Raw genomic sequence first — 22797 nt, 5'->3', positions numbered from 1 at the left:
TGGAGCTGACCCTGCTCTGCCCCGCCCCATCTCAGTGTACCCCAACAGCACTGTGCCCCACAATCCCTCAGGCCCCGTCGACATTCTGTCCTGAATGTGACAGTTGCTGTACTTGATGGGCAATCCCAGGACTGACAGTTTCATTTTGCTGCAGTGCTAGGGGCAGAGCCCAAGGCTTAGCGCTACACCCGTGGCTCTCACACCAGTCAATTTTTATGAAAATATGTCTTCCTACTTAGGGTTTGTTTGTTTATTCAGACGAGGTCTCTGTTTACGTCGTGGCTGTCCTGAAATTCACTCTGTAGACCAGGCTGGCCTCCATCCAACTCAAGAAATCCACCTGCCTCTGCCTCAAGTGCTGGAATTAAAGGTGTGAATCACCACCACCAGGCAAGACTGGTCTTTAAAATACACAGCGGGGAGCTGCAGAAATGGCTCAGCTCTTATAGAGGTTCAGTTCCCAGTATTCCCAAAGCAACTCGCTAAGGCCTGTAACTCCAGTTCTGTGTGTTTTGACAACCTCTCTGGCCTTCACAGGCACCAGGCACACAAATGGTACACAAACACACTCTCACATAGGCTCATGTGCAACTATTAAAAGAGTCTTTTAGGTTATAGAAAAATCACTATCTTAAAAAGAGCGCCGCGGTGTGCTTCTATAGTCCCAGGTACTCAGGAAGCTGAAGCTGAAGAATTATTCAAAGCTAGCCTGGACAACAGAGCAAGAATCCACTTTAAAATCTGATAAACTAGAACATAAGTAAATAAATAAATCTTTACGAAGTCATGCTGGACTCAAGATGTGGCTTCGTGGTAGAGCGTTTGCCCAGCAAGCACACAACCCTGAACCCATACCCCGCTCCTCACACACATGCACACATACACACACATGCTCACATACACACACATGCTCACATACACACATGTGCACACATACACACACATGCTCACATACACACATATGCTCACATACACACACATGCACACATACACACACATGCTCACATACACACACATGCTCACATACACACATGTGCACACATACACACACATGCTCACACACATGCACACATACACACACATGCTCACATACACACACATGCTCACATACACACATGTGCACACATGCACGCATAACCACAGGTCTGCATGACAAATTGAGTGTGCACACAAATTAGAGGTTAGAAGACAAAGTAAAGGGACTTTTCAGTCCTCACTTAGCCCCACCTCTGAGGTAGCCTGGGAGAAAAAGAGCCGGGCCTTCTCAGACCCAACACCAGCCTTTAGTTTCAACATCAGGAAAGTGACCAGAGCCCTCAAGCAGACTGACGGGAGACTCTTATTCTTTCTTTAATTAGTTGTTTTTATGTGTACGGTGTTTTGCCTGCTCATGTGTGTCTGTGCCTGTCGGGTGTCTGTGGAGGATGGCATAGGGCTTTGGATCCTCTGGAATGGGAGCTATAAATGACCGTGAGCCACCATGTGGGTGCTGACAATTAGACCAGAGTCTTTTGGAAGATCAGCTAACCAACCACTGTGCTATCTGATTTACTTCTGATTTGCATGAGCTTGTAGAGTCCATTTGCCTCTCATGGGCCAAGCCTCCATCTCTAAGGAACCCGGAGGAGAGTGTCTACCTCTTCAGATAGGCGATGGAAATCTGGTGCTGCTGAGGTAGGCTTTGTCACCACAGACACAGCTGCTCTGAAGAGCCTGAGGAGGTGCAGGTGAGTAGACCTCTGACACACCCTTTGATTTTTTTTTTTTTTTCAAGACAGGGTTTCTCTGCGTAGCCCTGGCTGTCCTGGGATTCTCTCTGCAGACCAGGCTGGCCTCAAACTCAGAGATCCACCTGGCTCAGACTCCTGAGATTAAAGATGTGCACCACCAGTATTCATTCGGCAGCAATTCCAGGTCTTGCACTCCCAGGAGCTACAGAACAGTGCCTCTGGCCCTCTGCTGCACGTGAGGTGGGTCCTCCAGAGAGAGGTTCCCAGGTCACACTGGGAACCAGTCCTGTGCTGGATCCGATCTGACTGACCCATGGGTGGTGTTCCCCTTCCCTCTCCCTCACACATGTCCCCTTGTTTTGACTGTTTGGGCTTTTTGTTTCTTCTGGGAGGTGGGCATTGGGATAGCTGCTTGAGTTTGAGGTTCTGAGGCAGGAAGGAGCCAGTCATTGGTGGGCAGAGGCAAAAGTGGGGTTCACAGTGTACCCACACAACTGCTAATGCTTTTCTCACTTTAACAGTAGTTGGGCAGTGATCACACTCTCTCCCTCCCTCCCCCCCTCCCCGTGTATGTGTGTGTAGGAAATTGAGGGGGTGGTTAAGAGAGATCAGAATACTGTTAAGAAACAAATTTAATAAAGGCTTTTTTGAAAATACTAGAAGGGGGGCTAGAGAGATGCCTCAGGGATTAAGAGCACTGGCTGCTCTTCCAAAGGTCCTGAGTTCAAATCCCAGCAACCACATGGTGGCTCACAGCCATCTATAATGGGATCCGATGCCCTCTTCCAGTATATATTTCATATACATAAAATAAATAATTCTAAAAACCAAAACAAAACATTAGAAAGAGAGGGACCAAGTAGCACACAACGCCTGTCTACCTCATCACCGGGCCTGCTACCTGCGTATTGACAGGTAATCTTGACCCACCTGGCCTTTTCAGCAAGCCCCCAGCTTGAAAGCTGCAGGGAGGCCATGCTACCACAGGTGCCAGGCGAGCTTTGTTCCATCTGTGAGAAGAAAAGGGAAGGCTGTAGCTTTTCCCTGCTGTTCAAGGCCATGCAACTGTGAACAGGAGAGATCTGCTAGGCTGCAGGGAAGCCAGCCCATTTCCGCATGTTCCTCAGTGGTGACACACAGGGAAGTCCTTCCAGCTGTCTCCTTTGACAGGACCTTTCCACTGAGGATCTTGCCAAGGGGAACAACCCCATTATGATGCCTCCCCAGAAACCAAGCGCAGTCAGCTCCCTAGGCTCACATTAGCTTTCTTGACACACATGTAAAGCATATGCATCCACAAAACACCAAGTGCTGATCTCTTACTGAGAAACCACTGGCAGAAGCCGATCTCTGAGAGTTCAAGGCTAGCCTGTTCTACTTAGCAAGTTCTAGACCAGTCAAAGATACATAGTGAGACCCCCATCTCAAAAACAAAACAAAACACACTACCAGCCTCCCGGAGTGCCTGTGGCCATCGGATGCAGGTCACGGCACACAGTGAGGACAGAAGGCAACATGCCTGGCCCAGACAGGCCTGATGGAACTCAGGGGCCCTCAGGAGCTTCTGATGGACACTTCTGAGGGTGGCAACAGCTGGAAATTCTGGATTATCCCCGATAAATGAGGAGGAGCACCTCCCAAGCAATCCCCAGTGGCACTGTGTTGGTGTCCTCTCCTCTTGCCGTTAAGTCACACACCAAGACCTACTCAGCAGAGCAGACAGACACAGCACTGATGTGCGTGATTTCTTTTGTTAAACTATAGCAGCATCCTGAGCTTTCAGAGCTAATTGAAGAAGCCCCGGGCAAAGGAGGACAACCCTGCAGGAGGTCTGATTTTAATGAAGCTGTTTTTCCTCCCTTGGGGCTTTGTTTATCTGTCCATGTTAGTCCGTGCAAAAATATTATTCTTAGAGTCCAGCTTGTCCACACGTGTTTGTACAGACTGTCAAAGGCTGCACGGGTGCTCTAGAGACATCCGATGATGCGTTTAGATCTTTCCCATCTAGCTTAGGAGTGGAGTGTTTATTCACTGCTAGCCAAAAGTGCTTTGGAAACACACTATTGAGTTCATAAAAGACAAAGAAGGAAAAAAAAAAAACTCTCCCAACTTTTCCAGTGCATTTTTACAAAAACCTTCTCCATAGCATATGGAGAACTGTCTTAGAACTGTTATATTAAACAACCTACACAAGACAGGGCCAAAGCCTAGGCAGGGTTTCCAGGCAGGGCAAGGCAGCACCTGCTGACAGCGCACTGGCAAGACCGTCTCTCCAAAGCTTCCTGCTCACATCCCATTATTCACGCAGGCAGGAGGGGCAGGACTTCAAAGCTTTGTGTGGCTTTATGCTTTGTTTTTAAATCCCCAATGCTTATGGATTAGTGGGAAAGGCCCTGAAAATTCCTTCGGCTTCTTAACTGGGTGGCCGTGTCCTCTGTCCCCACCTCCTCAGGTGCCTGCCATGACACCAGCTTTAACTCAACACCAGTGTGGTCTTTGATCGACCCACAAGAGAACCACCTATGTACCCGCTAGATACGCACGTGAAGGGAACAGAGTTCACCACACACTTATCCTTAGATGTTACTTCCTAAAACTGCAGTTGGATCTAAAGCTAGCCTGCTTCAGAATTTTCATTTGCTAATGAGCAAAGTCTAGCCTCTCACGATGGGAGCTCCAAGCCTCCAGTGTCCCCTGGGACTGCAGCCTCCTAAATCCCAGTCCTCACCAGGCCACAAACAACCACTCAGTCTTCCGTGTCCTTCCACGCACGGGCTGTGTCTAGCTGGGAAACTCTTCCCTCCCGGTCTGATTGGGGGACTCGCTTCTGAGAGCTTTCCCAAAGGAACTCCATAAAAAAGCCACCGCGTCAGCCTGTGCCCCACACAGTGTCCGGGGCTGCTTGCCGTCTCTGTGCAGAAGTGGTCCAGTCATGGGTGGTTGTAACATGTTTGGGTGACTGGTGTGCAAGTATACAGTGTCTTAACATGCACCTCTGAGCTGAGAGGAGATAGCAGTGAACAAACCTTAGTGACACATGCGCATGCTTGCAGCCTGACAGGAAGAGAGAGTTATGGGTAATTCCTAGCATGTATGATAGTGTTTTGTTTGGGTGTGTGTGTGTGTGTGTGTGTGTGTGTGTGTGTGTGTGTGTAGGCCAGAAGTTGACGTTTGGTGTCTTCTTCAATTGATCTCTCCACATTATTTTTTACTGTTTGAGACAGGGTTTCATTATATACACCAGGCTGGCCTCAAACTCACAAAGATCCCCCTGCCTCTGTCTCGAAAGTTCTGAGACTAAAGGCACAGTGATCACACCCATCACTACCTTATTTTTAATTACTTAATTCATTTTGAGACAGGATATCTCATTAGAGATCACTGTTTCATCTAGACTGGTCAGCCAGCAAGCCCCCAGATCTACCTGCATGTCCTCAGTACTGGGGTACAGAGCAGGCTGCTGCACCCATCTTTCTTTATGTGGGTGCTAGGGGTCCACATTCAGGTTCTCGTGTCACGCCCCCAGCTCCATGATAAGACAAGTATCTGGTCTAGTGGAACACAAATCAGGAGGTCCTCATCTTGTCCCGGTGTCAGAGAATGCCTAGACAGATAGACAGAAGCAGGACTCACCTTTGTGTTCCCAGCACCACTACTGAAAGGTTCTGGATCTATTTCTTCCTTTTTGCTTTAAGATGTCTTTGCATTGTTTTTAATTGTGTGCGTTCCCATGAGTCTGTATGTAGGTGTGTTCATGTGAGTGCAGGGGCCCAAGGATGCCAGAGGTGTCGAATCCCCCTGGGGCTGGAGTGACAAGTGGTCGTGAGCTGCTTGAAGTGAGTGCTAGGGACTAAGCTTGGACCTCCTGTAAAAGTAACTTTAATTCACCTGAGGCTATTGTAATGTCTGGTGCTTACTGCTTCCATCTGCTACCCTAGGCTTAGTCCTGAAAGCTTCCAGCCTCCGTACCATCTTATCTAAGTCTAGAATGTTTCCAGCCTCTGAGACTTACTGCTGAATTAGCTCACCCTTTCTAATCCTTTCTGATCTCTGGCTCAAACTCCTCTCCAAGCTGACTGATTCATTCTGACTTCTCTCACTCCGTCTCTCCTAAATTGCTCTGCTTGGCCTCAAACTGGCATCCATTCTAATCTTCTAGCTCCCGATCACTCTCGGAATTGTTCTGCCTTCACCTGTGTCTAGCTTGTTCTCTCTCTGCAAACTGTGTCTATGTAACTGTCCGGAGAAAGCCGCCTCCTCTCCTTCTTTCTCTCTGCACTGATCCCTTATGTAGCCTCCCTTTCTCTTCTCATGAGTTGGGCATATCCCACTCTCTCAAATCCTTCTCTGATCTGTCACTTTGTCTGCCACTCAATTAGACATCACTTTCAAACATGCTGCTTCTACAAACTAACTTTATCTTCACTGTTTGAGATGTGTTCTAAGAGCTTGTCTATATTCCAGCCAGAGGGATTAAAGGTGTGTGTTAAAGGGCTGAGTCACACCACAACTAAAAAGTTTTTTCAGTAAATAACACAATCTCGGAGTTCACAGTATGATCAAATATCTGGTAACAGCTTATCTGCAAGGGCAGAAAGTGCTTTTAGCTCCTGAACCATCTCTCCAGCCCCTGAATCTATTTTAAGTCAAGTGTCACTCAATGCTAATGAACGGTTCAGTCCAAATCTCTGGGTCTATACACTCAACCACTAGACATGCATTCCAGACGTGTGCGACCAGTCATGTGTCACTGGAGTGACATGCATGTATGACCATCTAGCTTTTTACATAGGTGTTGGAATTCAAACTCAGGTCCTTACTATTCTCAACAAGTGGTCTTAGCTACTAAGCCATCTCCCCACTGGTCATGTTTTCTTTATTTTGGTGAAAGGTCTCCCTTCCCTCCCCTCCCCTTCCCTCCCCTCCCCTCCCCTCCCCTCCCCTCCTCTTCCCTTCCCCTCCCCTTCTCTCCCTCCCCTCCCTTCCACTCCCCTCCCCTCCTCTTCCCTTCCCCTTCCCTCCTCTCCCTCCCCTCCCCTCCCCTTCCCTTCCCTCCCCTCTCCTCCCCCTCCCCTCCCTTCCCTTCTCTTCTCTTCCCTTCCCTGCCCTGCTCTGCCCTTCTCTCCCTTCTTTCTTTCATTATTTTGTGAGACAGCATTTTTTCGTGTATTCCTGGCTGTCCTGGAACTCATTCTGTAGACCAGGCTGGCCTTGAACTCACAGAGATCTGCTTGCCTCTGCCTCCTGAGTGCTGAGATTAAAGGTGTGCAACACCACTGCCTAGCCTATGTCTCCTTTTTAAATGTTTACAAAACACTCATCTTGTGTGTTTGAAGGTGTGCAGGAGTGGGTACCACTGCATCTGTGTGGAGGTCAGAAAACCTTGTGGCTCTAACTCTCTTCTTCCAGTAAGTAGAGTTCAGTGATCAAACTTGGGTCATCAGGCTTAGCAGCAAGTGCCTTGACCTCTGAGGATCTCGCTGGCTGCAGATATCAGAAGTTTCTCAGAAGAACTATTATGTTGAACCACATGTAAACTACATATAGTTTATTTACACAGCACTAGATTTTGAAAGAAGCCCAAGATTGTCCCCTCTCAGTCACTTAGGGTTTCCAGTGATACTTCGGCTGCCTCATCGTTTCATGCTGAGAGGCTGCAAGCTCAGCTTCTTGTGCCCCCCCCCCCATTCCCACACACAAGCCATAGCCCATCCTTTCTAATTTGTACTCAATTTCCACTAGTGGTTTTTTCCCCCCTAAGGTATGGACATGACTCTTCTATCATCTCCTTGGTCACAATTCTCCAGTGTCTTCTTTTTGTTTACAAGTTACAACCAAATCTGTAGTGCAGGCGCAGTCTTTACTATTACTCAGAGATACTTCTTAGCCTCTGCTGGATGTTTGGCAGCAAAGAGCTCCGCAGTTGTGGGTCCCTCGGCATGCTTTCAAAAATGAGGCAGAACTCTGTGCTTGATGGCTCAGTGAGAGGACTTTGGGGTGTACCCTGGGGGCTATGTGTTAAAGTCAACTGAGGCTCATTTGGGAATCCAAAAAGCCTATTCTATAATACACAGTGTTTTGATTTCGTCAAAATATTCCTGTGGATCTGGGGAGATGCTCAGTAAAATACACGCCATGTAAATGTAAGAGCCCCAGACCCACATAGAAGAAAAAAAAATCTGGGCCCAGATAGTCAAAGACAAGGCAGGGGGAACCCTAAAATTTCACTTAAAGAGCCAAAAAACAAAGGTGGAGAGAAATCAAGGAAGAATACCTAAGGTTTAACCCTGGCCTCCACATCTATGTGTACATCTATGTACATATACTGCACCTAAACATGAAATAAACAAATATTCCCGTGTTTAGAGACACACACTTACTCACATGAACATACACCTGACTCAGATTGCAAAGGGACAGAGGAAGCTTTTCCGGTGGAGGAGTGTCCTGTGTTTTGATTATAGTGGGTGACTTTACAAGGGATGCTATGGTCTGAATTTAATTTGTCTCCTTAAAAACAATATCTGCACTGAAACGTGATCCTTAACGTGAGAGAGCAACAAGGACACCTGTTAGAGGTGGTGCGACCTTTCGATGTTCGGGGTCAGGAAGGATCTACCTTAGGAAGTGATTAAAGCCGGCCCCATGGGACAAGGCTAGTCCCCACAGAGGTGACTTCCTGAGGGACTGGAGGGCCAGGGTGATGATCTGAGGTCCCCACTACATTCGGTTCTGCTGAGTCTTCTATGACTGAAAAGATGACAGGTGCCATCTTGCGGCTGCCTTACTAGAAATCTATTAAAATCTCAGTATAGACTTAAAAGAGTCTGGTAACTTCTGTGTCCCTGCCAAGGGAGGCATCTTATTAGTGACTTTGTATTCATTTTCTAATGGGGTCTTTCAGTGAAATAGGAACTCACCGATTGGCCAAAATGGCAGGCTGGGGACCCACAGGTCTTCCCTGACTGTGGCCCTATGGCACTGGGAGTATGATCCTGTCCTGCTCCTATGTGGGTTCCAGAAACTCACGCTCAGAGCTCCCTGCTTGTGTGGCAAACACTTTATCACCTGAAACATTTCCCAGACCACCAAGGTCATCTCCTTCTTTGGACACAGGGTCTCTATGCAGCCCAAGCTGATCTAGAACTGGCTGTGTACACAAGCTGGCCTCAAACTTGAAATATTCCTCCTGTCTCTGAGTGCTCAGCTCTGGGGTTACAGATATCTGTCACCATACTTAGCTACAGGGAAATGATTATAAAGTTAGAGGAAAAACCCCCAATGCACACAACTGGGATGTTGTATGCGGCTTTGCCTGACTGTTGTGTTAGGGACTGAATCTAGAGCTTCAGACAGCCAATGGACACCTTACATACTGACAGCACACAGGATCCAAACAGAGCTCTGCCTCACGGTTAGAACACTTCCAAAACCTGAGCACGAGATGCTGAAAACCAGACCAGACCAGATCTGGTTTACTGCAGTGGCCATGCCACGCTATACGGCTAAGTTCTTAGCTGCCGCTTGATTCTTTTAAAACAACTCCCAATCTTACCAGAGAGAGAGAGAGAGAGAGAGAGAGAGAGAGAGAGAGAGAGAGAGAGAGAGAGAGAGAGAGAGAGAGAGAGAATGATGGTGTTTGTATATGGGTGTGTGCATGTGAGTTCAGATGCCCACAGAGGCCAGAGGCATTGGATCCCAGGAGCTGAGCTAACAGACAGTTGTGAGCCACCTGAAATAAATGCTTTGAACAGATCTATGTCTTCCCAAAAGCATGCTGTAACCACTGAGCTTCAGACCCCCAACCCCACTGTCTTTTCTTTGATGCGTATGTTAAAATTGACCCACTAGCTCAGACCACACAAGAAGAAACACATGTGGTGAGATGTTGGGTGCCATTCCTACTGGTCTGTGTGGCGAGATTATGTAGGTTTGAGCTGACAGGCCATTTCACCCGCGCTCACCATACTCCCTGACGGCCAGTGTCAAGGACAAAGATTATACTGCAAGGTCAATCTGAAGGACAAGGCCCCCTTTCATCTATGGCAGGTGAATGTAAGCAGGCATTTGGAAACCTTTTGTATTTTGTACTTTGAAAATAGTCCCCTATAACAAGAGATAACTAGAAACCAATTAGGGATGGACACAACACAGATCCGGTTCTTCCCCTAGGGTGGGGGTGGGGGAGCAAACTATGCAATTTAAGTTGGAAGCAGCTCTCACCACATAAAAACTTGAGAGTCTGTCCCTGTAGGCATGGCAGGAAGCTGCAGGCAGAGTGTCAGGAGCAGGCTGGTGAGAGCTCACATCCTAAACTTCAAGCACAAAATCCAGAGAGCAAAGAGGAAGTGGGATGAAGTTACAGTACATCAATCCCACCTCCAGTAATGGTCTTCTTCCATCAAGACCACATCCCCAAAGCCTCCCAAATGGCACTACCCACTGGGGACAAGTACTCAAATGCATGCACTTATGGGGACATTTCCCAAACTACCACAAACCGAAACTAAGACCAGTGTTCTCTAGGCAGAATACTATATTGGCTGTGGTGATTTGAATAAATTTGGCCTCCATAGGCTCATATATTGGAATACTTGATTCCCAGCTGATGGAATTGTTTGGGAAGGACTAGAAGGTGTGGCCTTGTTGGAGAAGATGCACCACTAGGAGCTGTTTATGAATTCAAAAGAATCTATGATTCTAAGTGCTTACTCTCTTGAGTTCACTCTCCCTCTCTGTCTCCCTCTCTGTCTCCCTCTCTCTCCCCTCCCACTCCTTTCTCTGTCTCCTACTTGCAGATCAACATGTGAGCTCCCAGCTGTTCCTGCCACCATGCCTTTGCTGTGCCATCATGGACTCATACCCCCTGAAACTGTAAGCCCAAGTGATACACCTTTTTTTTTCTCTTTTTTAAATATATGTTGCCTTGGTCATGGTGTCTTATCTTCAATTAATCACCTCGCACCCCGGACTGGTTCTCTAAGAATAAACTTCATAAGCTGTCAGGTCATGCCTTAAAAACTGTTCTTTATTCAAGCAGTTCTGGGGTGTGAAGAAACACTACCACTACTTCCTCCTCCTCCTCCTCTTCCTTATCCTTTTCTTTCTCCTTTTTAATTATTCTTTTTGATTTTTTGGTTTCAACACAAGGTTTCTCTGTGTAGACCAGGCTGGCCTCAAACGCAGATTTGCCTGCTTCTGCCCCCTGAGTGCTTGGATTAAAGGCAGGACCTACTTTTTGAGCAGGACACCTCCCACTCTCTTCCTTTGTTCTGCGTGCTCCTCTTCTGCAGGGAGGGGTTGAGCAGAGATGGATACACCTACAGTAAAAATAGTCCTGCCTCTAGGCATTAAACACTTCCTAAGAGGAGCTGTGTCCAGCAGCTGTAAAGAGCCAAAGAACCAAGTAGGTTGTTATTTATTGATTTATGGTGAAAAAAAGGTGTATATTTAGGATTAGCCATCTGGACTCAGTTTAGATGATCCCAAGGCAACATCTAGAGCACCATAATCAGGAGCTAAGCAAACATATGCCTTCTTCTCTCCATCAGGCCTTATCAGGGTATTGACTTTGCCCACATCGATTTCATAGACTTTCTTCATGGCCTGTTTGATCTGGTGCTTGTTGCCCTTGACATCTACAATGAACACAAGTGTGTTGTTGTCCTCTGTCTTCTTCACGGCTGACTCGGTGGTCAGTGGGAATTTGATTATAGCATAGTGGTCGAGCTTGTTTCTCCTGGGTGCACTCTTTCAAGGATATTTTGGCTGCCTCCAGAGCCGCAGAGTCTTGGACCACGGAAAAGTGGGTGATGTTCAGATCGTCTTGTTTTTGTGACTGTGGACGCCTTTCAGCACTGTCTTCTTAGCTTTCAAGGACTTTGCTTTTGCTTCGGCTTTGGGAGGGGCAGGAGCTTCCTTCTTCGCTTTCGGCGCCATCTTGGCAAAAAAGTTAAAGATTTATTATTTATTATACATCACACTGTAGCTGTCCTCATACACACCAGAAGAGGACATCAGATCCCATTACAGATGGTTGTGGAGCCACCATGTGGTTGCTGGGATTTGAACTCAGGACCTTTGAAAGAGCAGTCAGTGCTCTTAATTGCTGAGCCATCTCTCCAGCCCAGTAGTTTGTTTTCTTACCAGGTATATGAAGTGTCAGCCTAATGATTGCGAGGACATGCTCTATCACTGAGGGGCACCCCAAAGACATGACGATCTGCTTTTTTGTTTTGCTCTTTTTGTTTGGTTGGCTTTGGTTTTCTGAGACAGGGTTACTCTGTGTAGCCCTGGCTTTCTTGGAACTCTCTTTGTAGACCAGCTTGGCCTTGAACTTACAAAGATTCACTCTTCTTCCTCCCTTTTCTAACCTATACTTTTGTCTTAGATCTATTTATTTTATTTTCATGTACATGAGTCCTTTGCCTACATACGTGTGGGCAAAACATGCATGTCTGGTGCACACAGAGGACAGAAGAGGGTGTCAGGTCCCCTGGAACTGGAGTTGGGAATGGTTGTGAACCATCATACGGGTGATGGGAACAGAACAGGTCCTGTGCAAGATCAACAGTTGGTCCTAACTGCTGAGCAATCTCCCCATCCAGAGACTTTGGACTTTTAAAGAGATGTTGACCTTTTAAAGTGATGGAGTTTTAAAAAGACTGTGTGACTTTCAAGACTGTACTGTTTTATATTATGATATTAATGTAAGCTCTTAGGGATAAACAAGAAAGGAAAGGTAATGGTTTATAGTGATGCATTTGTGTGTCAAGTTGACAAGGGGTCAGTTATCCTGGTTAGTTTTGGTCAATTTGACACAAAATAAAGACATTCGAGGAGAACTTCAACTGAGAAATTTCTTCTATTGGCTTGGCCCATGAGCATGTCTGTCTGTCGGTCCAGCCCACCATGGGTGGTGCCACACCTGGAGGGGTGGTCTTGGTCTGCATAGGAAAGTAAACTGACAAACCACAGGAAGCCAGCTAGGAAGATTTCCTTCATGGTCCCACTTCTGCTCTTGATTGTGTTCCTGTGCTGATTTCCCCAGTGGGAGATTAACATGGAAGTGTAAACCAAATAAACATTATCCTTCCCAAGTTGCTCTTGGTGAGTGTTTTACCATAGCCACAGAGAAGCAAACTAAAATAGCCTATCAACCACCTGGTCAGGAGATCCCTCCTCAGGAAGGCAGACTCATCTAAAACCTGTGAAAGAGATGGGAGAAATAGCTGTCCTCTTTTCTTTGCCTAAAGCTCTGAGCTCAGTACCCTTACATATGGAGCTGCTATGAAGCTCTGCTAAGCCTGCGTACCCACAAATTCAGGAAAGGATAACATTCCTTTTCTATCTTGTTTTGAAACAGGCTCTCAGTGTGTAACCTTGGCTGACCAGGCTGGCCTTAAACTCACAGAGAGCTCCCTGACTCTGCCTCCTGAGGCCTAGGGCTAATGGCTAACTTCTATCTCTTTCTTTTGGATACTAGCCAAAGTCTAAATGTATTTTCTCCAACACTTTAGACTTTCTCTGAAGCTACCCTACTTTAGCCACTAATTTCTTCTATGAGCCTGCTTGCTACGCCGACTCGAAAGGCATGTCTGTCTGTCTTCCTCTTCTCTATGTCCTCTCCCCCTGACTGCTAAAAAGTACTGATTGTTCAATCTGTTGTTTTCTTCTGCAGCCTTAGTAATAAAAATAACTTCAAGTTTCTTATTAAATCTTAACTTGTCTTAGTCTGGGTTTTATTGCTGAGAAGAGACACCATGACCAAGGCAACTCTTATAAGAAAACCACTTAACTGGAGGTGGGTTACAGTTTCAGAGGTCAGTCCATTATCATCATGGTGGGAAGCATGGCAGTGTCCAGGCAAATATTTAGATAATGGAAGAGCCAAGGGATCTACAGCTTGATGGAAGGTGGCCATAAAAAGACTCTCTTTCACCAGCAGACAGGAGAGTGTCCTCTGTACTAGGGTCACCTTGAGCATAGGACCTCAAAGCCCACCTCCACGGTGACACACTTCCTCCAACAAGACCACACCTACTCCAACAAGGCCACGCCTCCCAATAGTGTCACTTCCCATGGGTCAAACCGCCACACTACTTTAAATTATTTTACTAACAAGACTAAGAACCCAAAGAAAAACTTATTTCCACAGTAAAATACAGCTCCTCATTAGTTCATTTCAGAGAGATCTACCTGCCTCTGCCTCCCAGGTGGTGGGATTAAAGGTGTATACCACCATGCTCGGTCTTCTAGTAACACTCACTTGGGGTTATCGTGCTTGGGTGTCGCCGTGTTTGGCTCATCTTTCTTTACAGCTTCCTGTAAGGCAGTTTTGCTGGTAACAAATGCTTACCAGAATGTTGACCAGAAAGGAGTTGTTCCTTTCCTTTGGAAGGATGATTTCAGCAGGTGCCAACTTCAGGTTGACAGACTGTTTTCTCTCTGTCCTTGAAAGAATTCTCTCCACTCTCTTCCTTGTTTGCCCAGTTCCTGAGCAGTCAGAAGTAATTCCTTAAATTTTGCTCTTCTTTCAGGACTGTTTCTTTGTCTTCCACTTCCTGTTCTTTAAAAGTGTGTTCTTTGGAGGCATTTATCCTGCTTGAAACACCTTGAGCTTCCTGAATCTGTGGTTTTGTGTCTGACATCATCTTGCAGAAATTCTCAGCCACGTTGTTTCAAATACCTCTTTCCCCTCTTGCGCCCTTCTGACATCCCCATCACATGTGTGAGCAGGGCCCACTGTACTTGTCTCATAGTGCTTTTTTTAGTGGGGAGTTCCAGTTAGGGTCTCACTGTGTAGCCTTGTCTGGCCTGGAACTCACGCTGTAGACCAGGGTAACCTAAACTCATAGAGATCCGACTGCCTCTGCCTCTGGAGTTCTGAGATTGAAAGTGTGTGTCTGTCTCTGGTTTTTATTCTCATCTCTTTATCCCAAACCCTCTTTCCTCCCAGACTTTGGCAGCTTCTCCTAGTGCACCCTTCACTCGGAGACTCTCCTTAGCTGTGCCCACCGAAGGCATTCCTTGCCTCTGTTAAGTGGTTTTGCTGTGTAGCATTTGCTGTTCTGCCTCTCTCACATTGCCCATTTGTTCTCACAAGCTGCTGACTTTCCCATTAGAGCCCTAGCACATTAACCATAGTTTTAAATTCCTAGTCTGTTAGAACCAACGTCGCTGAGTCTGCCTCATGTTTACTTTGTCTCCTTATTTGCATTTTAGTCTGTCTTGCAGTTTTTTTTCTTCTTCACAGTCAGACTTGACTAATGTCTTAGTCCATTTCCTATTACTATAACAGAATACCTGCAGCTGAGTAACATATAAAGGAAAGAAGTTCCCTTCAGCTCAAGTGTCTGGAGAGCGGAAAGTCAGTGAATGATTGGATACCAAATCTGGTGAGGTTTTCCTTGCTTCATGGTAGAAAGCAAAACAGGATCGATCACACACACACACACACACACACACACACACACACACACACACACAGAGAGAGAGAGAGAGAGAGAGAGAGAGAGAGAGAGAGAGAGAGAGAAACAGAATGGAATGAGTGGACAGGGTCCCTCACCCCATGCACTGCTGCACTTTCTGACTTGTCTTCTGTTTTTGTTATAACTAAGATTCTTGTGGAAAACTACCAAGTCACAAACCACTCTTTCTTTTAGGAGACTTAGAGAAAATTTGGCCCCTAATAATGTTAGACTGAGCAAGCCCACACGTGCTTGTAACTACCATATTTCATTTTTTTTGAACTATGACCTTAAATTGAACATGCTCAAGAATGTGCCAACTACTAATGTGCTTTCCCATAAAGGTTCCCAAATAAAAGTCCCCATGTTTCCTCTCCTCAGAGAAGCACCACTTTGGAGGTGGTCCTGAAGCCCCATCACTTGCTTTTCTCCTCTCTTTCCTCCTGGGAGAGCTTCTGGGCTTTGAACTTGATAAGATGAGGTGTATTTGTGTTGGGTCATATGACCTGCTTGTTAGGGATTGATCCTGTTCTGTTAGAGAAAGAACTCATGGGGAAAGCATTTTTACCCTGTGACTCTATACTCCTGGGACTCACCTCCCAGCACTGCCACCCTGAAAAATTAAATCCCAACATCTAAACTTCAAGAGGTGTGGTGGTTTGAAATGAGAAATGTCCCTTCATGGGCTCATGAATTTGAAAACTTTGTCCTCTCCTGGTGACACTGTGTGCATGTGTGTGTTGCGGGCGGGGCCCAGGGGGTGGTTGTGGAATCTTTAGAAGGTAGAATTTTGCTGAAGGATGGGCATCCCCTAGGGGATGAGCTTTTCCCATTTTCAGTTTGCAATTGAAGGTGTTCATCTTCCTGCTTCATTGTTTCCAACCACTATGGACTATCCCTCTGGGACCATGAGCCAACAAAAATGTGCTGGTAAGTTGCTTTTGGTTACAATGTCTCATCACTACAACAGAAGGTAACTGCTACAAGTGAACATACTCAACATAGTAACTGAGTGAAAGAAACTGCTGTGTACAGGCATTCAGTAACACGGAGGTATGTGTAAGGTCAGGGCTGGGGTGTGGGACAACAAGGAGGAACACTCCATATTCCTAAGATGAGATCTCAGTGAGCCTGTGCCCTGGACTCTGAATTTCACCAATGCTCTGCAATATTTGCTGGGGCCTGGGGGGGGGGTTGTGATTTCCAAGCTTTTTACATGATGGATAGAAAATGACACCTTCTACCTTTTTGTCTTAAATATGTGTGTGTTTACACATACATACGTACACAAAGAATGATGATCTCTATTGCTGAGAAAGAGAAATACAATTACACCATGGTAGCTGCACATAAGGAATTCACAACTCCCACAAGAAAATACACCTGGACAGCCTGCCTCCTTATTCTGCTTGAGGCAGGGGAAGAACTCTATTTCAGACCTTGTTCCTCTCCAAACAATTTCTATCACCTGACAAATCATTAGCACTCACTAATGATGTCTGCTGTGCTCCCAGATGCAAAGGAAATACAACATGGATCTCACAGATGCATGTCCTTCCCCAGGGAGGCTCTTCCCATTTGAACAGGAACATATTTCTTCTTTTTTACGTACTGTTTGGGTCTGCAGCTGAGTTTCTTACTATGTCTCTCTGGTCCAGAGGAGTCATCTTCTTCTTTTATGAACTGTGTTGAATCATTTCATTTCCATGAGTCAGAGAATAGTTTATGAAGGATGAAGAATTAAAGAGGCCTTGGGGTGGTGAGGAAGGAAGTGGGAAGGCACATGACATAGCTGAACAGCCAGGCCAGGCCTCTTCAGGATGGAAGAAAGTTGAAGGCAGTGATTAGTCGGTCTGGTTTGGAAGTTGGGAGACCTTCCTTGATGATCATGGAAAAGTTGCCGGAACATTTCAAGAAGAGGCAAACTAGACAAGAAAATAGGCCTATTAAGGCCCTGACTTTCTCTAACAAAGTCCACTGCCAACTTTATCTTCCTTTGCTACTGAAGACCTTGGAATACATTTTTCTGGATGCTACTATATATGTCTAGGTCTGGGACAACACCAAGCATCTCTTGTTGCCTTAGGGACCCTTCTTGGCTGTTCTCTTTTAAGGATTCCAGGGCACCAGTTTGTCTGTGGGTGAACCTGGCTAACAGCACACCTAACAGTACAGACACTGATAGGCAGGTGTTACAGTGGCTCACAGGTGTTACACTGCATTATAGGTGTTATAGTAGATTGCAGGTGTTACAGTGGTTTACAGGTGTTACAGTGGATCACAGGTGTTACAGTGGCTCACAGGTGTTACAGTGGATAGCAGGTGTTACAGTGGCTCACAGGTGTTACACTGCATTATAGGTGTTACAGTAGATTGCAGGTATTACAGTGGTTTACAGGTGTTACAGCGGATCACAGGTGTTACAGTGGCTCACAGGTGTTACAGTGGATAGCAGGTGTTACAGTGGCTCACAGGTGTTACACTGCATTATAGGTGTTACAGTAGATTGCAGGTGTTACAGTGGATCACAGGTGTTACAGTGGTTCACAGGTGTTACAGTGGATAGCAGGAGTTACAGTGGATCAAAGGTGTTACAGTAGATCACAAAGACCCAGGAATCTCATTTAGTAGTTTCAACTTTCCCCCAAAGAACAGAGAATTTTACATGATCATGTTTTGAGATAAAAGGACCACAAACATTTATGCAGCTGAATGTTGGGGAGAGGAAGGGACTTCTACTCTTTGTTAAGTAAGAACTGTCTTAAAGTTCAGTCACATAAACTGTACTCTGCAGGTATGCTGTCTTAGCCGACAGGGGCAAGAAGGTCACAGGTTCAAGGCCAGTATGTTCTACACAGCAGGATCACATGTAGACAAAAATCCCTATACCTTGGTTCAGCCCTCTGTTTTGACAAGTGCACAAAGAGCTCAGATAAATGGCCAGGTCCAGAGAACTGGGGACAAACATTACTTTTGATCCGTATTCTTCCATTCTCTCTGCTATGACATGCTATCTCTGAGGATGTCCTCTGAGCTCATGGAACTACAACATGGCAATGGTAAGCCACAAAAATGACTGACTCAGTGCTTTCCCTGTGCCAGTCACTTCCTGAGGCAGGGAGGGTTACTTCTTTCTGCCACATTAGCTCCAATTGGTGAGTCCAAATTCCTCTTGGCAGAGTTATATAGGTCAGATTCCATTAAGTATATATCACTACAATGAAAACATGTTTTAAAATGCAAACACAGCTAGGCTCTACAAACGGCAGTGAGACTTAATTAGCCAAAGTTAACAGTGGCCCAGATGAGAATTTAGATGGTGTTCAAAATTCAGTCTATATTATATCTATTTGCGTCAAGAATCAATCATTTAACACCAAATGACTTCCAAATTACTTACCACAAATGTGGTTGGTTGTATATCACAAATCCCAACGGTTGGATACCCCTATCCCAGAACCACTATGGAACATTCCCACCCCATCTAGTTACCAGTTAGATAGTGAAGTCTGATGTAGTTTGTTATGCTGGCACAGAGAAAAGGAAAAGATCAACATGCACACAATAGGTCTCAGGGCCCCCAAGTTCACCCACCGTCTGAGGCTGCTCTCTGGGAGGGGCTCTGTGTTCACCTCATCTCCTACGCATGTTGTTCTTTACACGACCAGAGTCCTTATTAGAGTAATTCTGCTCAAGATCCTTTGGAAGAACAAGGTGTGTTGGTTGGGTTTTTGTCAAGCCAGAGTCATTTGGGAAGAGGGACTTTCAATTAAGAAAATTCCTCTACATTATTGGTCTATAGGCAATTCTGTCAGGTATTGTCTTGATTAATGTTTGACGTGTGAGGGCCAATTCCACTGAAAGTGGTGCCGACCCAAGAAGGCGGTCCTGAACAATATAAGAAAGCAGGATGAGCAAGCCAGTGAGTGGTGTTCCTCCATGGTCTCTGCATCTAGGTTTCCTGCCTTGCTTTGATTCCTGCTCTGTTTTCCCTCACTGAGGGACTGTTGTTAACCCTTACCTCCCCAACTTGCCTTTTGCCAGTGTTTTTTTTATCACAACAATAGAAAGCCACGTGTGAGTTTGAAGCGCACATCTGTACATACAGGAGAGATTCTAGAGTGGGGCAGAGGCCCGAGGTGAGCATTTCCCAGGCAGGCCAAGGTGAGCATTTCCCCGACAGACAGACCCACACCATTCAGCTGGAATTGATCAAGGAAGCAGCCGCAGTGATGGGGCCACCAGGAATGAGGAAAACATCTACCTGGAATATAATAAATTCAAGGCCAAGCTCCAAGAAAAACATCAGCTTAGAAAGAAAACATTTCAGATGACAAAGCTGAGACTGTCTCTGGGATGTGGCCACTTAGGTCTCTTCTCATGCCCGACAGCTGGGATCACGGCCCATTTCTCAGGGCCTGGGTCCTTGGCACGCAATGCCTTTACGGTAATGGAACCAAGTCCTCTGTGAGTCTTCTGGGAAGAGAACTGGGCATAGGGCCAAATCACACCCCTTGCCCAGGGACTCTCAAACACCAGCCTCAACTTGAAGCCTGGTGTCGGAACCGTTCATGCCAGGGGACTCTGAACCCTGCTTGCCCTCACCTATTCTGGTACCTCTCCCCACAAAGAGAAGGGGATTTAAAAGCATTGGGGGAAAAAAAAAGAAGAGAAGATGAAACGCTTGTAAACCTAGTCTGTCATGTGCACACAGTGCCCCAGTCACTCTGCTGGGAGCTCCACAGGGTAAATGCTTCAGCCTCACAGCCCTGTGTGTCACCTGTCAGAGCAGCGAGGCTAAGTCAGAACCCAGAACTCAATAGAAAGAGGTTCCTGAATCTCTCAATATCTCAGACTCTCATTGCCTTCGAAGTACACACTGCTTTTGAATAGCCTAGCGGTTCTGGAAGCTAACTGGACACGGAGCATGCGCACTCTACAACAGCATGGAGCATGCGCACTCTACACCTCCACAGAGATTAGGCTGGGGTTAAAACTCAAGCTGTGCCAGCTGTCCGACTCAATGACAGAGCACTTGCTCATTGAGCAGAAGATTCTGGACTTGATCCCCAACACTTAAAGAAATAAACAGTTACATTGAAGATCCATTGTATAGGATAGGGGGATATTACCTCTGCACGTCTGTTTCCTTGTCTCTGGAAAGGGACTACGGAAACCTACCTTCACAAGTCTCAGTTAGATTGACTGTAGCCAGCAAGCACACACAATAGTACCTATGGTGGATACTTATCCAATTAGAACTTACCAGCGAGAATCCTCACCACATATGGCACTGTGCTTAGTGCTAAAACTGAGTCAGGCTCAGGACTGCCCACGTGGGAGTCAGTAAGCAACAACAGTCATCAAATGTCAACTATGAGGTAGTTGGTGGTTCTGCTTAGATCCAACAGAGAAGCACATACCTGGATATGCCTATGGTGGGAAAACCATCTGATGACTTGATCTGACCTCGCCACAAGACTAGATGGGACTAATGGATCTCATATCTGACTATGCATCAGAATTACTTCGGCAGGCCTCTCTATGTATGAGGCTCCAGGATCTGTCATGAGTTTTCAAATATTCACAAGTTTTCAAATGCAGATACCTTCAGGCTGGTGCATGACAGGGTTTCATTATGTAGGTAGCCCAGGCTGGCCTGGGACTCACTGTGTAGACCAGGCCTATTTCTGCCCCCTAATTGCTGAGATTAAAGATACGCACTCTTATCCTAGGCTTGCAACATTAGTTTGCATGGAAAATGGCCATTCTAAATCAATTTAGTACAGAGATTTGGGGTTGAAGGTTTTGTGTGGGGGTTGATGACCCACCTCCTTCCACTGGATGTCCTGTCTGGCTGTAGGAGGTGGCCATTTTAGTTTCTACATACCTGCCAGCAAGAGTCTGAGCTAGGGTCACCCCCATAGACTCATCGTAGCCTCCCCTATTCCAGAGCTCCATCTGTGTAAGTGCCACAGGCAGAGGCCCCAGTGGTAGTGCTAGAATCAGGGAAAGGGAGACATCAGAGGGAAGAGGCAGCCAGGAAGTAGAGCTTATAATAGGCCTCAGAGAGAAGCCTGGGGCCTGATCCTGAGAAAGAACAATGTGGAGAACAGCATCCAACAGTCAGGCTGAGGACAAGTGCTTGAATGGGAATGATGGGAAATGAGATTGGCAAGACAGATTGAGACCAGCCCATCCATCCACCCCTCTCCCATTCATGTATTTAAATAAAATGCGGGGTGGGGTGTTCAACTTACTCCAAATTCCTAAGAACAGAAAGGAAAAGATGGTCCTGGCCAAGGGGCTTAATCAGTGGTTACAACCTCAGTCAGTGAAGAGGCCAATTGTGAGAAATGCTGAAGGTCCAGGGAGTTGGGGGGAGACTGCAGAAGATGCTGAAGGCAGGGGAGACAGAGGTATCACGAGTAGCATTGCATCTTCTAAGAAGGATGTGCTGGACTAGCTTCCAGTTTTTCCAGGTGCAGACCTCATTTGGGAACAGTGCCTTGCCCGGATAATGATATTAAGACAAGATCATTTGGTGGGGCCTGATTCAGAATGACTAGTATTCTTAAAAACCCCTTAGACAGTTTAGGGGCTGGAGCAATGGCTCAGCAGTTAGGAACACGCTGATCTACCAGAGGACCCGTGTTTGATTCCCAGCACCCATATGGTGGCTCACCACTGTCTGTAACTCCAATTCCAGGGGATCCTACACCCTCTTTTGGCCTCAGAATTTCAAATACAGCATTTGAATGTAGACACAGACGGACAGGACACTTGGGAACATGATGGTAGAGACACAGGAGAAACATCATGTGAAGGCAGTGGAATGGAACATTACAGCCACAATGCCCACAACTGCCAGGCAGACTCAAAGGAAAGAGGCCTGGGCAGGCAGCCTTCATGGCCCTTGGCAGGACCAATGCTCCTACAGCCTTGCTCTTGGGTCTCTAGCTTTCAGAACTGACCACAAGGCAACAAACCTCTGAAACCTGAAGTTACCAGTTCGTGGTGCCTTGTGTAGTGTAAAAGTGAAGGCACCAGAAGTCATACTGATTACCTTGGATTTGCTGACTAAGCACCAAGAATGGTGCTCACTGCAAGTGTTGAATAGGTGTTCACTGGGACTAGAATGGGATGCTGGAGAAAGGAGCAGAGAAGAAGTTCCCCATGTCCCACACATTTTTTTTTAAACAAGAAATTTATTTTATTTTTAATTATGTGTATTTGTGTGTATGTGTGTATTTGTGTGTGGGTTTGTGTATGTAAGTGCAGGTGTCCTCAGAGACCAGAAACATTAGATCCCTTGGAGCTGGCACTACAGGCTGCTGTTAGTGTCATGACATGTGTGCTGGTGACTGGACTTGGGTCCTCTGGAAGATCAAGCAAGTGCTCTCAACAACTAAGCCATCTCTCTATCTCCCTCCTGTCCAAAGTTTAAACATTCTATCACACTTCTCCTTACCAAATTTCCCACTTTTCTTATCTCTCTGATCTACTTTTTTGTTCTTTCTCTCTCTCCCTCCCTCTCTCCCAACTCTCCCTTCCTCTCTCATCCCTCTCTCTCACTGAACCAGTTACAGCAGTAATCA

General features: G+C 46.3%; 2 protein-coding genes across 2 annotated transcripts in view; both read right to left on the bottom strand.

Moving 5' to 3' along the window:
* WNT5B (Wnt family member 5B) overlaps positions 1-22797 on the bottom strand; it is a gene marked incomplete at its 3' end in the record, with an annotated part of 107453 nt that overhangs the window by 58271 nt on the left and 26385 nt on the right. The gene's annotated exons all lie outside the window — the stretch shown is intronic.
* LOC308418866 (large ribosomal subunit protein uL23-like) lies at positions 11187-11669 on the bottom strand (the record flags this gene model as incomplete). The annotated part of the gene is made up of 2 exons (XM_080914414.1): positions 11187-11480; positions 11589-11669. The coding sequence occupies 2 exons, from the start codon at positions 11667-11669 to the stop codon at positions 11187-11189; spliced, it is 375 nt and encodes a 124-aa protein (XP_080770540.1).

This window comes from Micromys minutus (genome assembly GCF_963924665.1).
Source record: "Micromys minutus genome assembly, chromosome: 3".
In the NCBI taxonomy this organism is placed as follows: Eukaryota; Metazoa; Chordata; class Mammalia; order Rodentia; family Muridae; genus Micromys; species Micromys minutus.
Note: the sequence above shows the minus strand (reverse complement) of the source record. Positions and strands in the feature narration are given on the sequence as shown.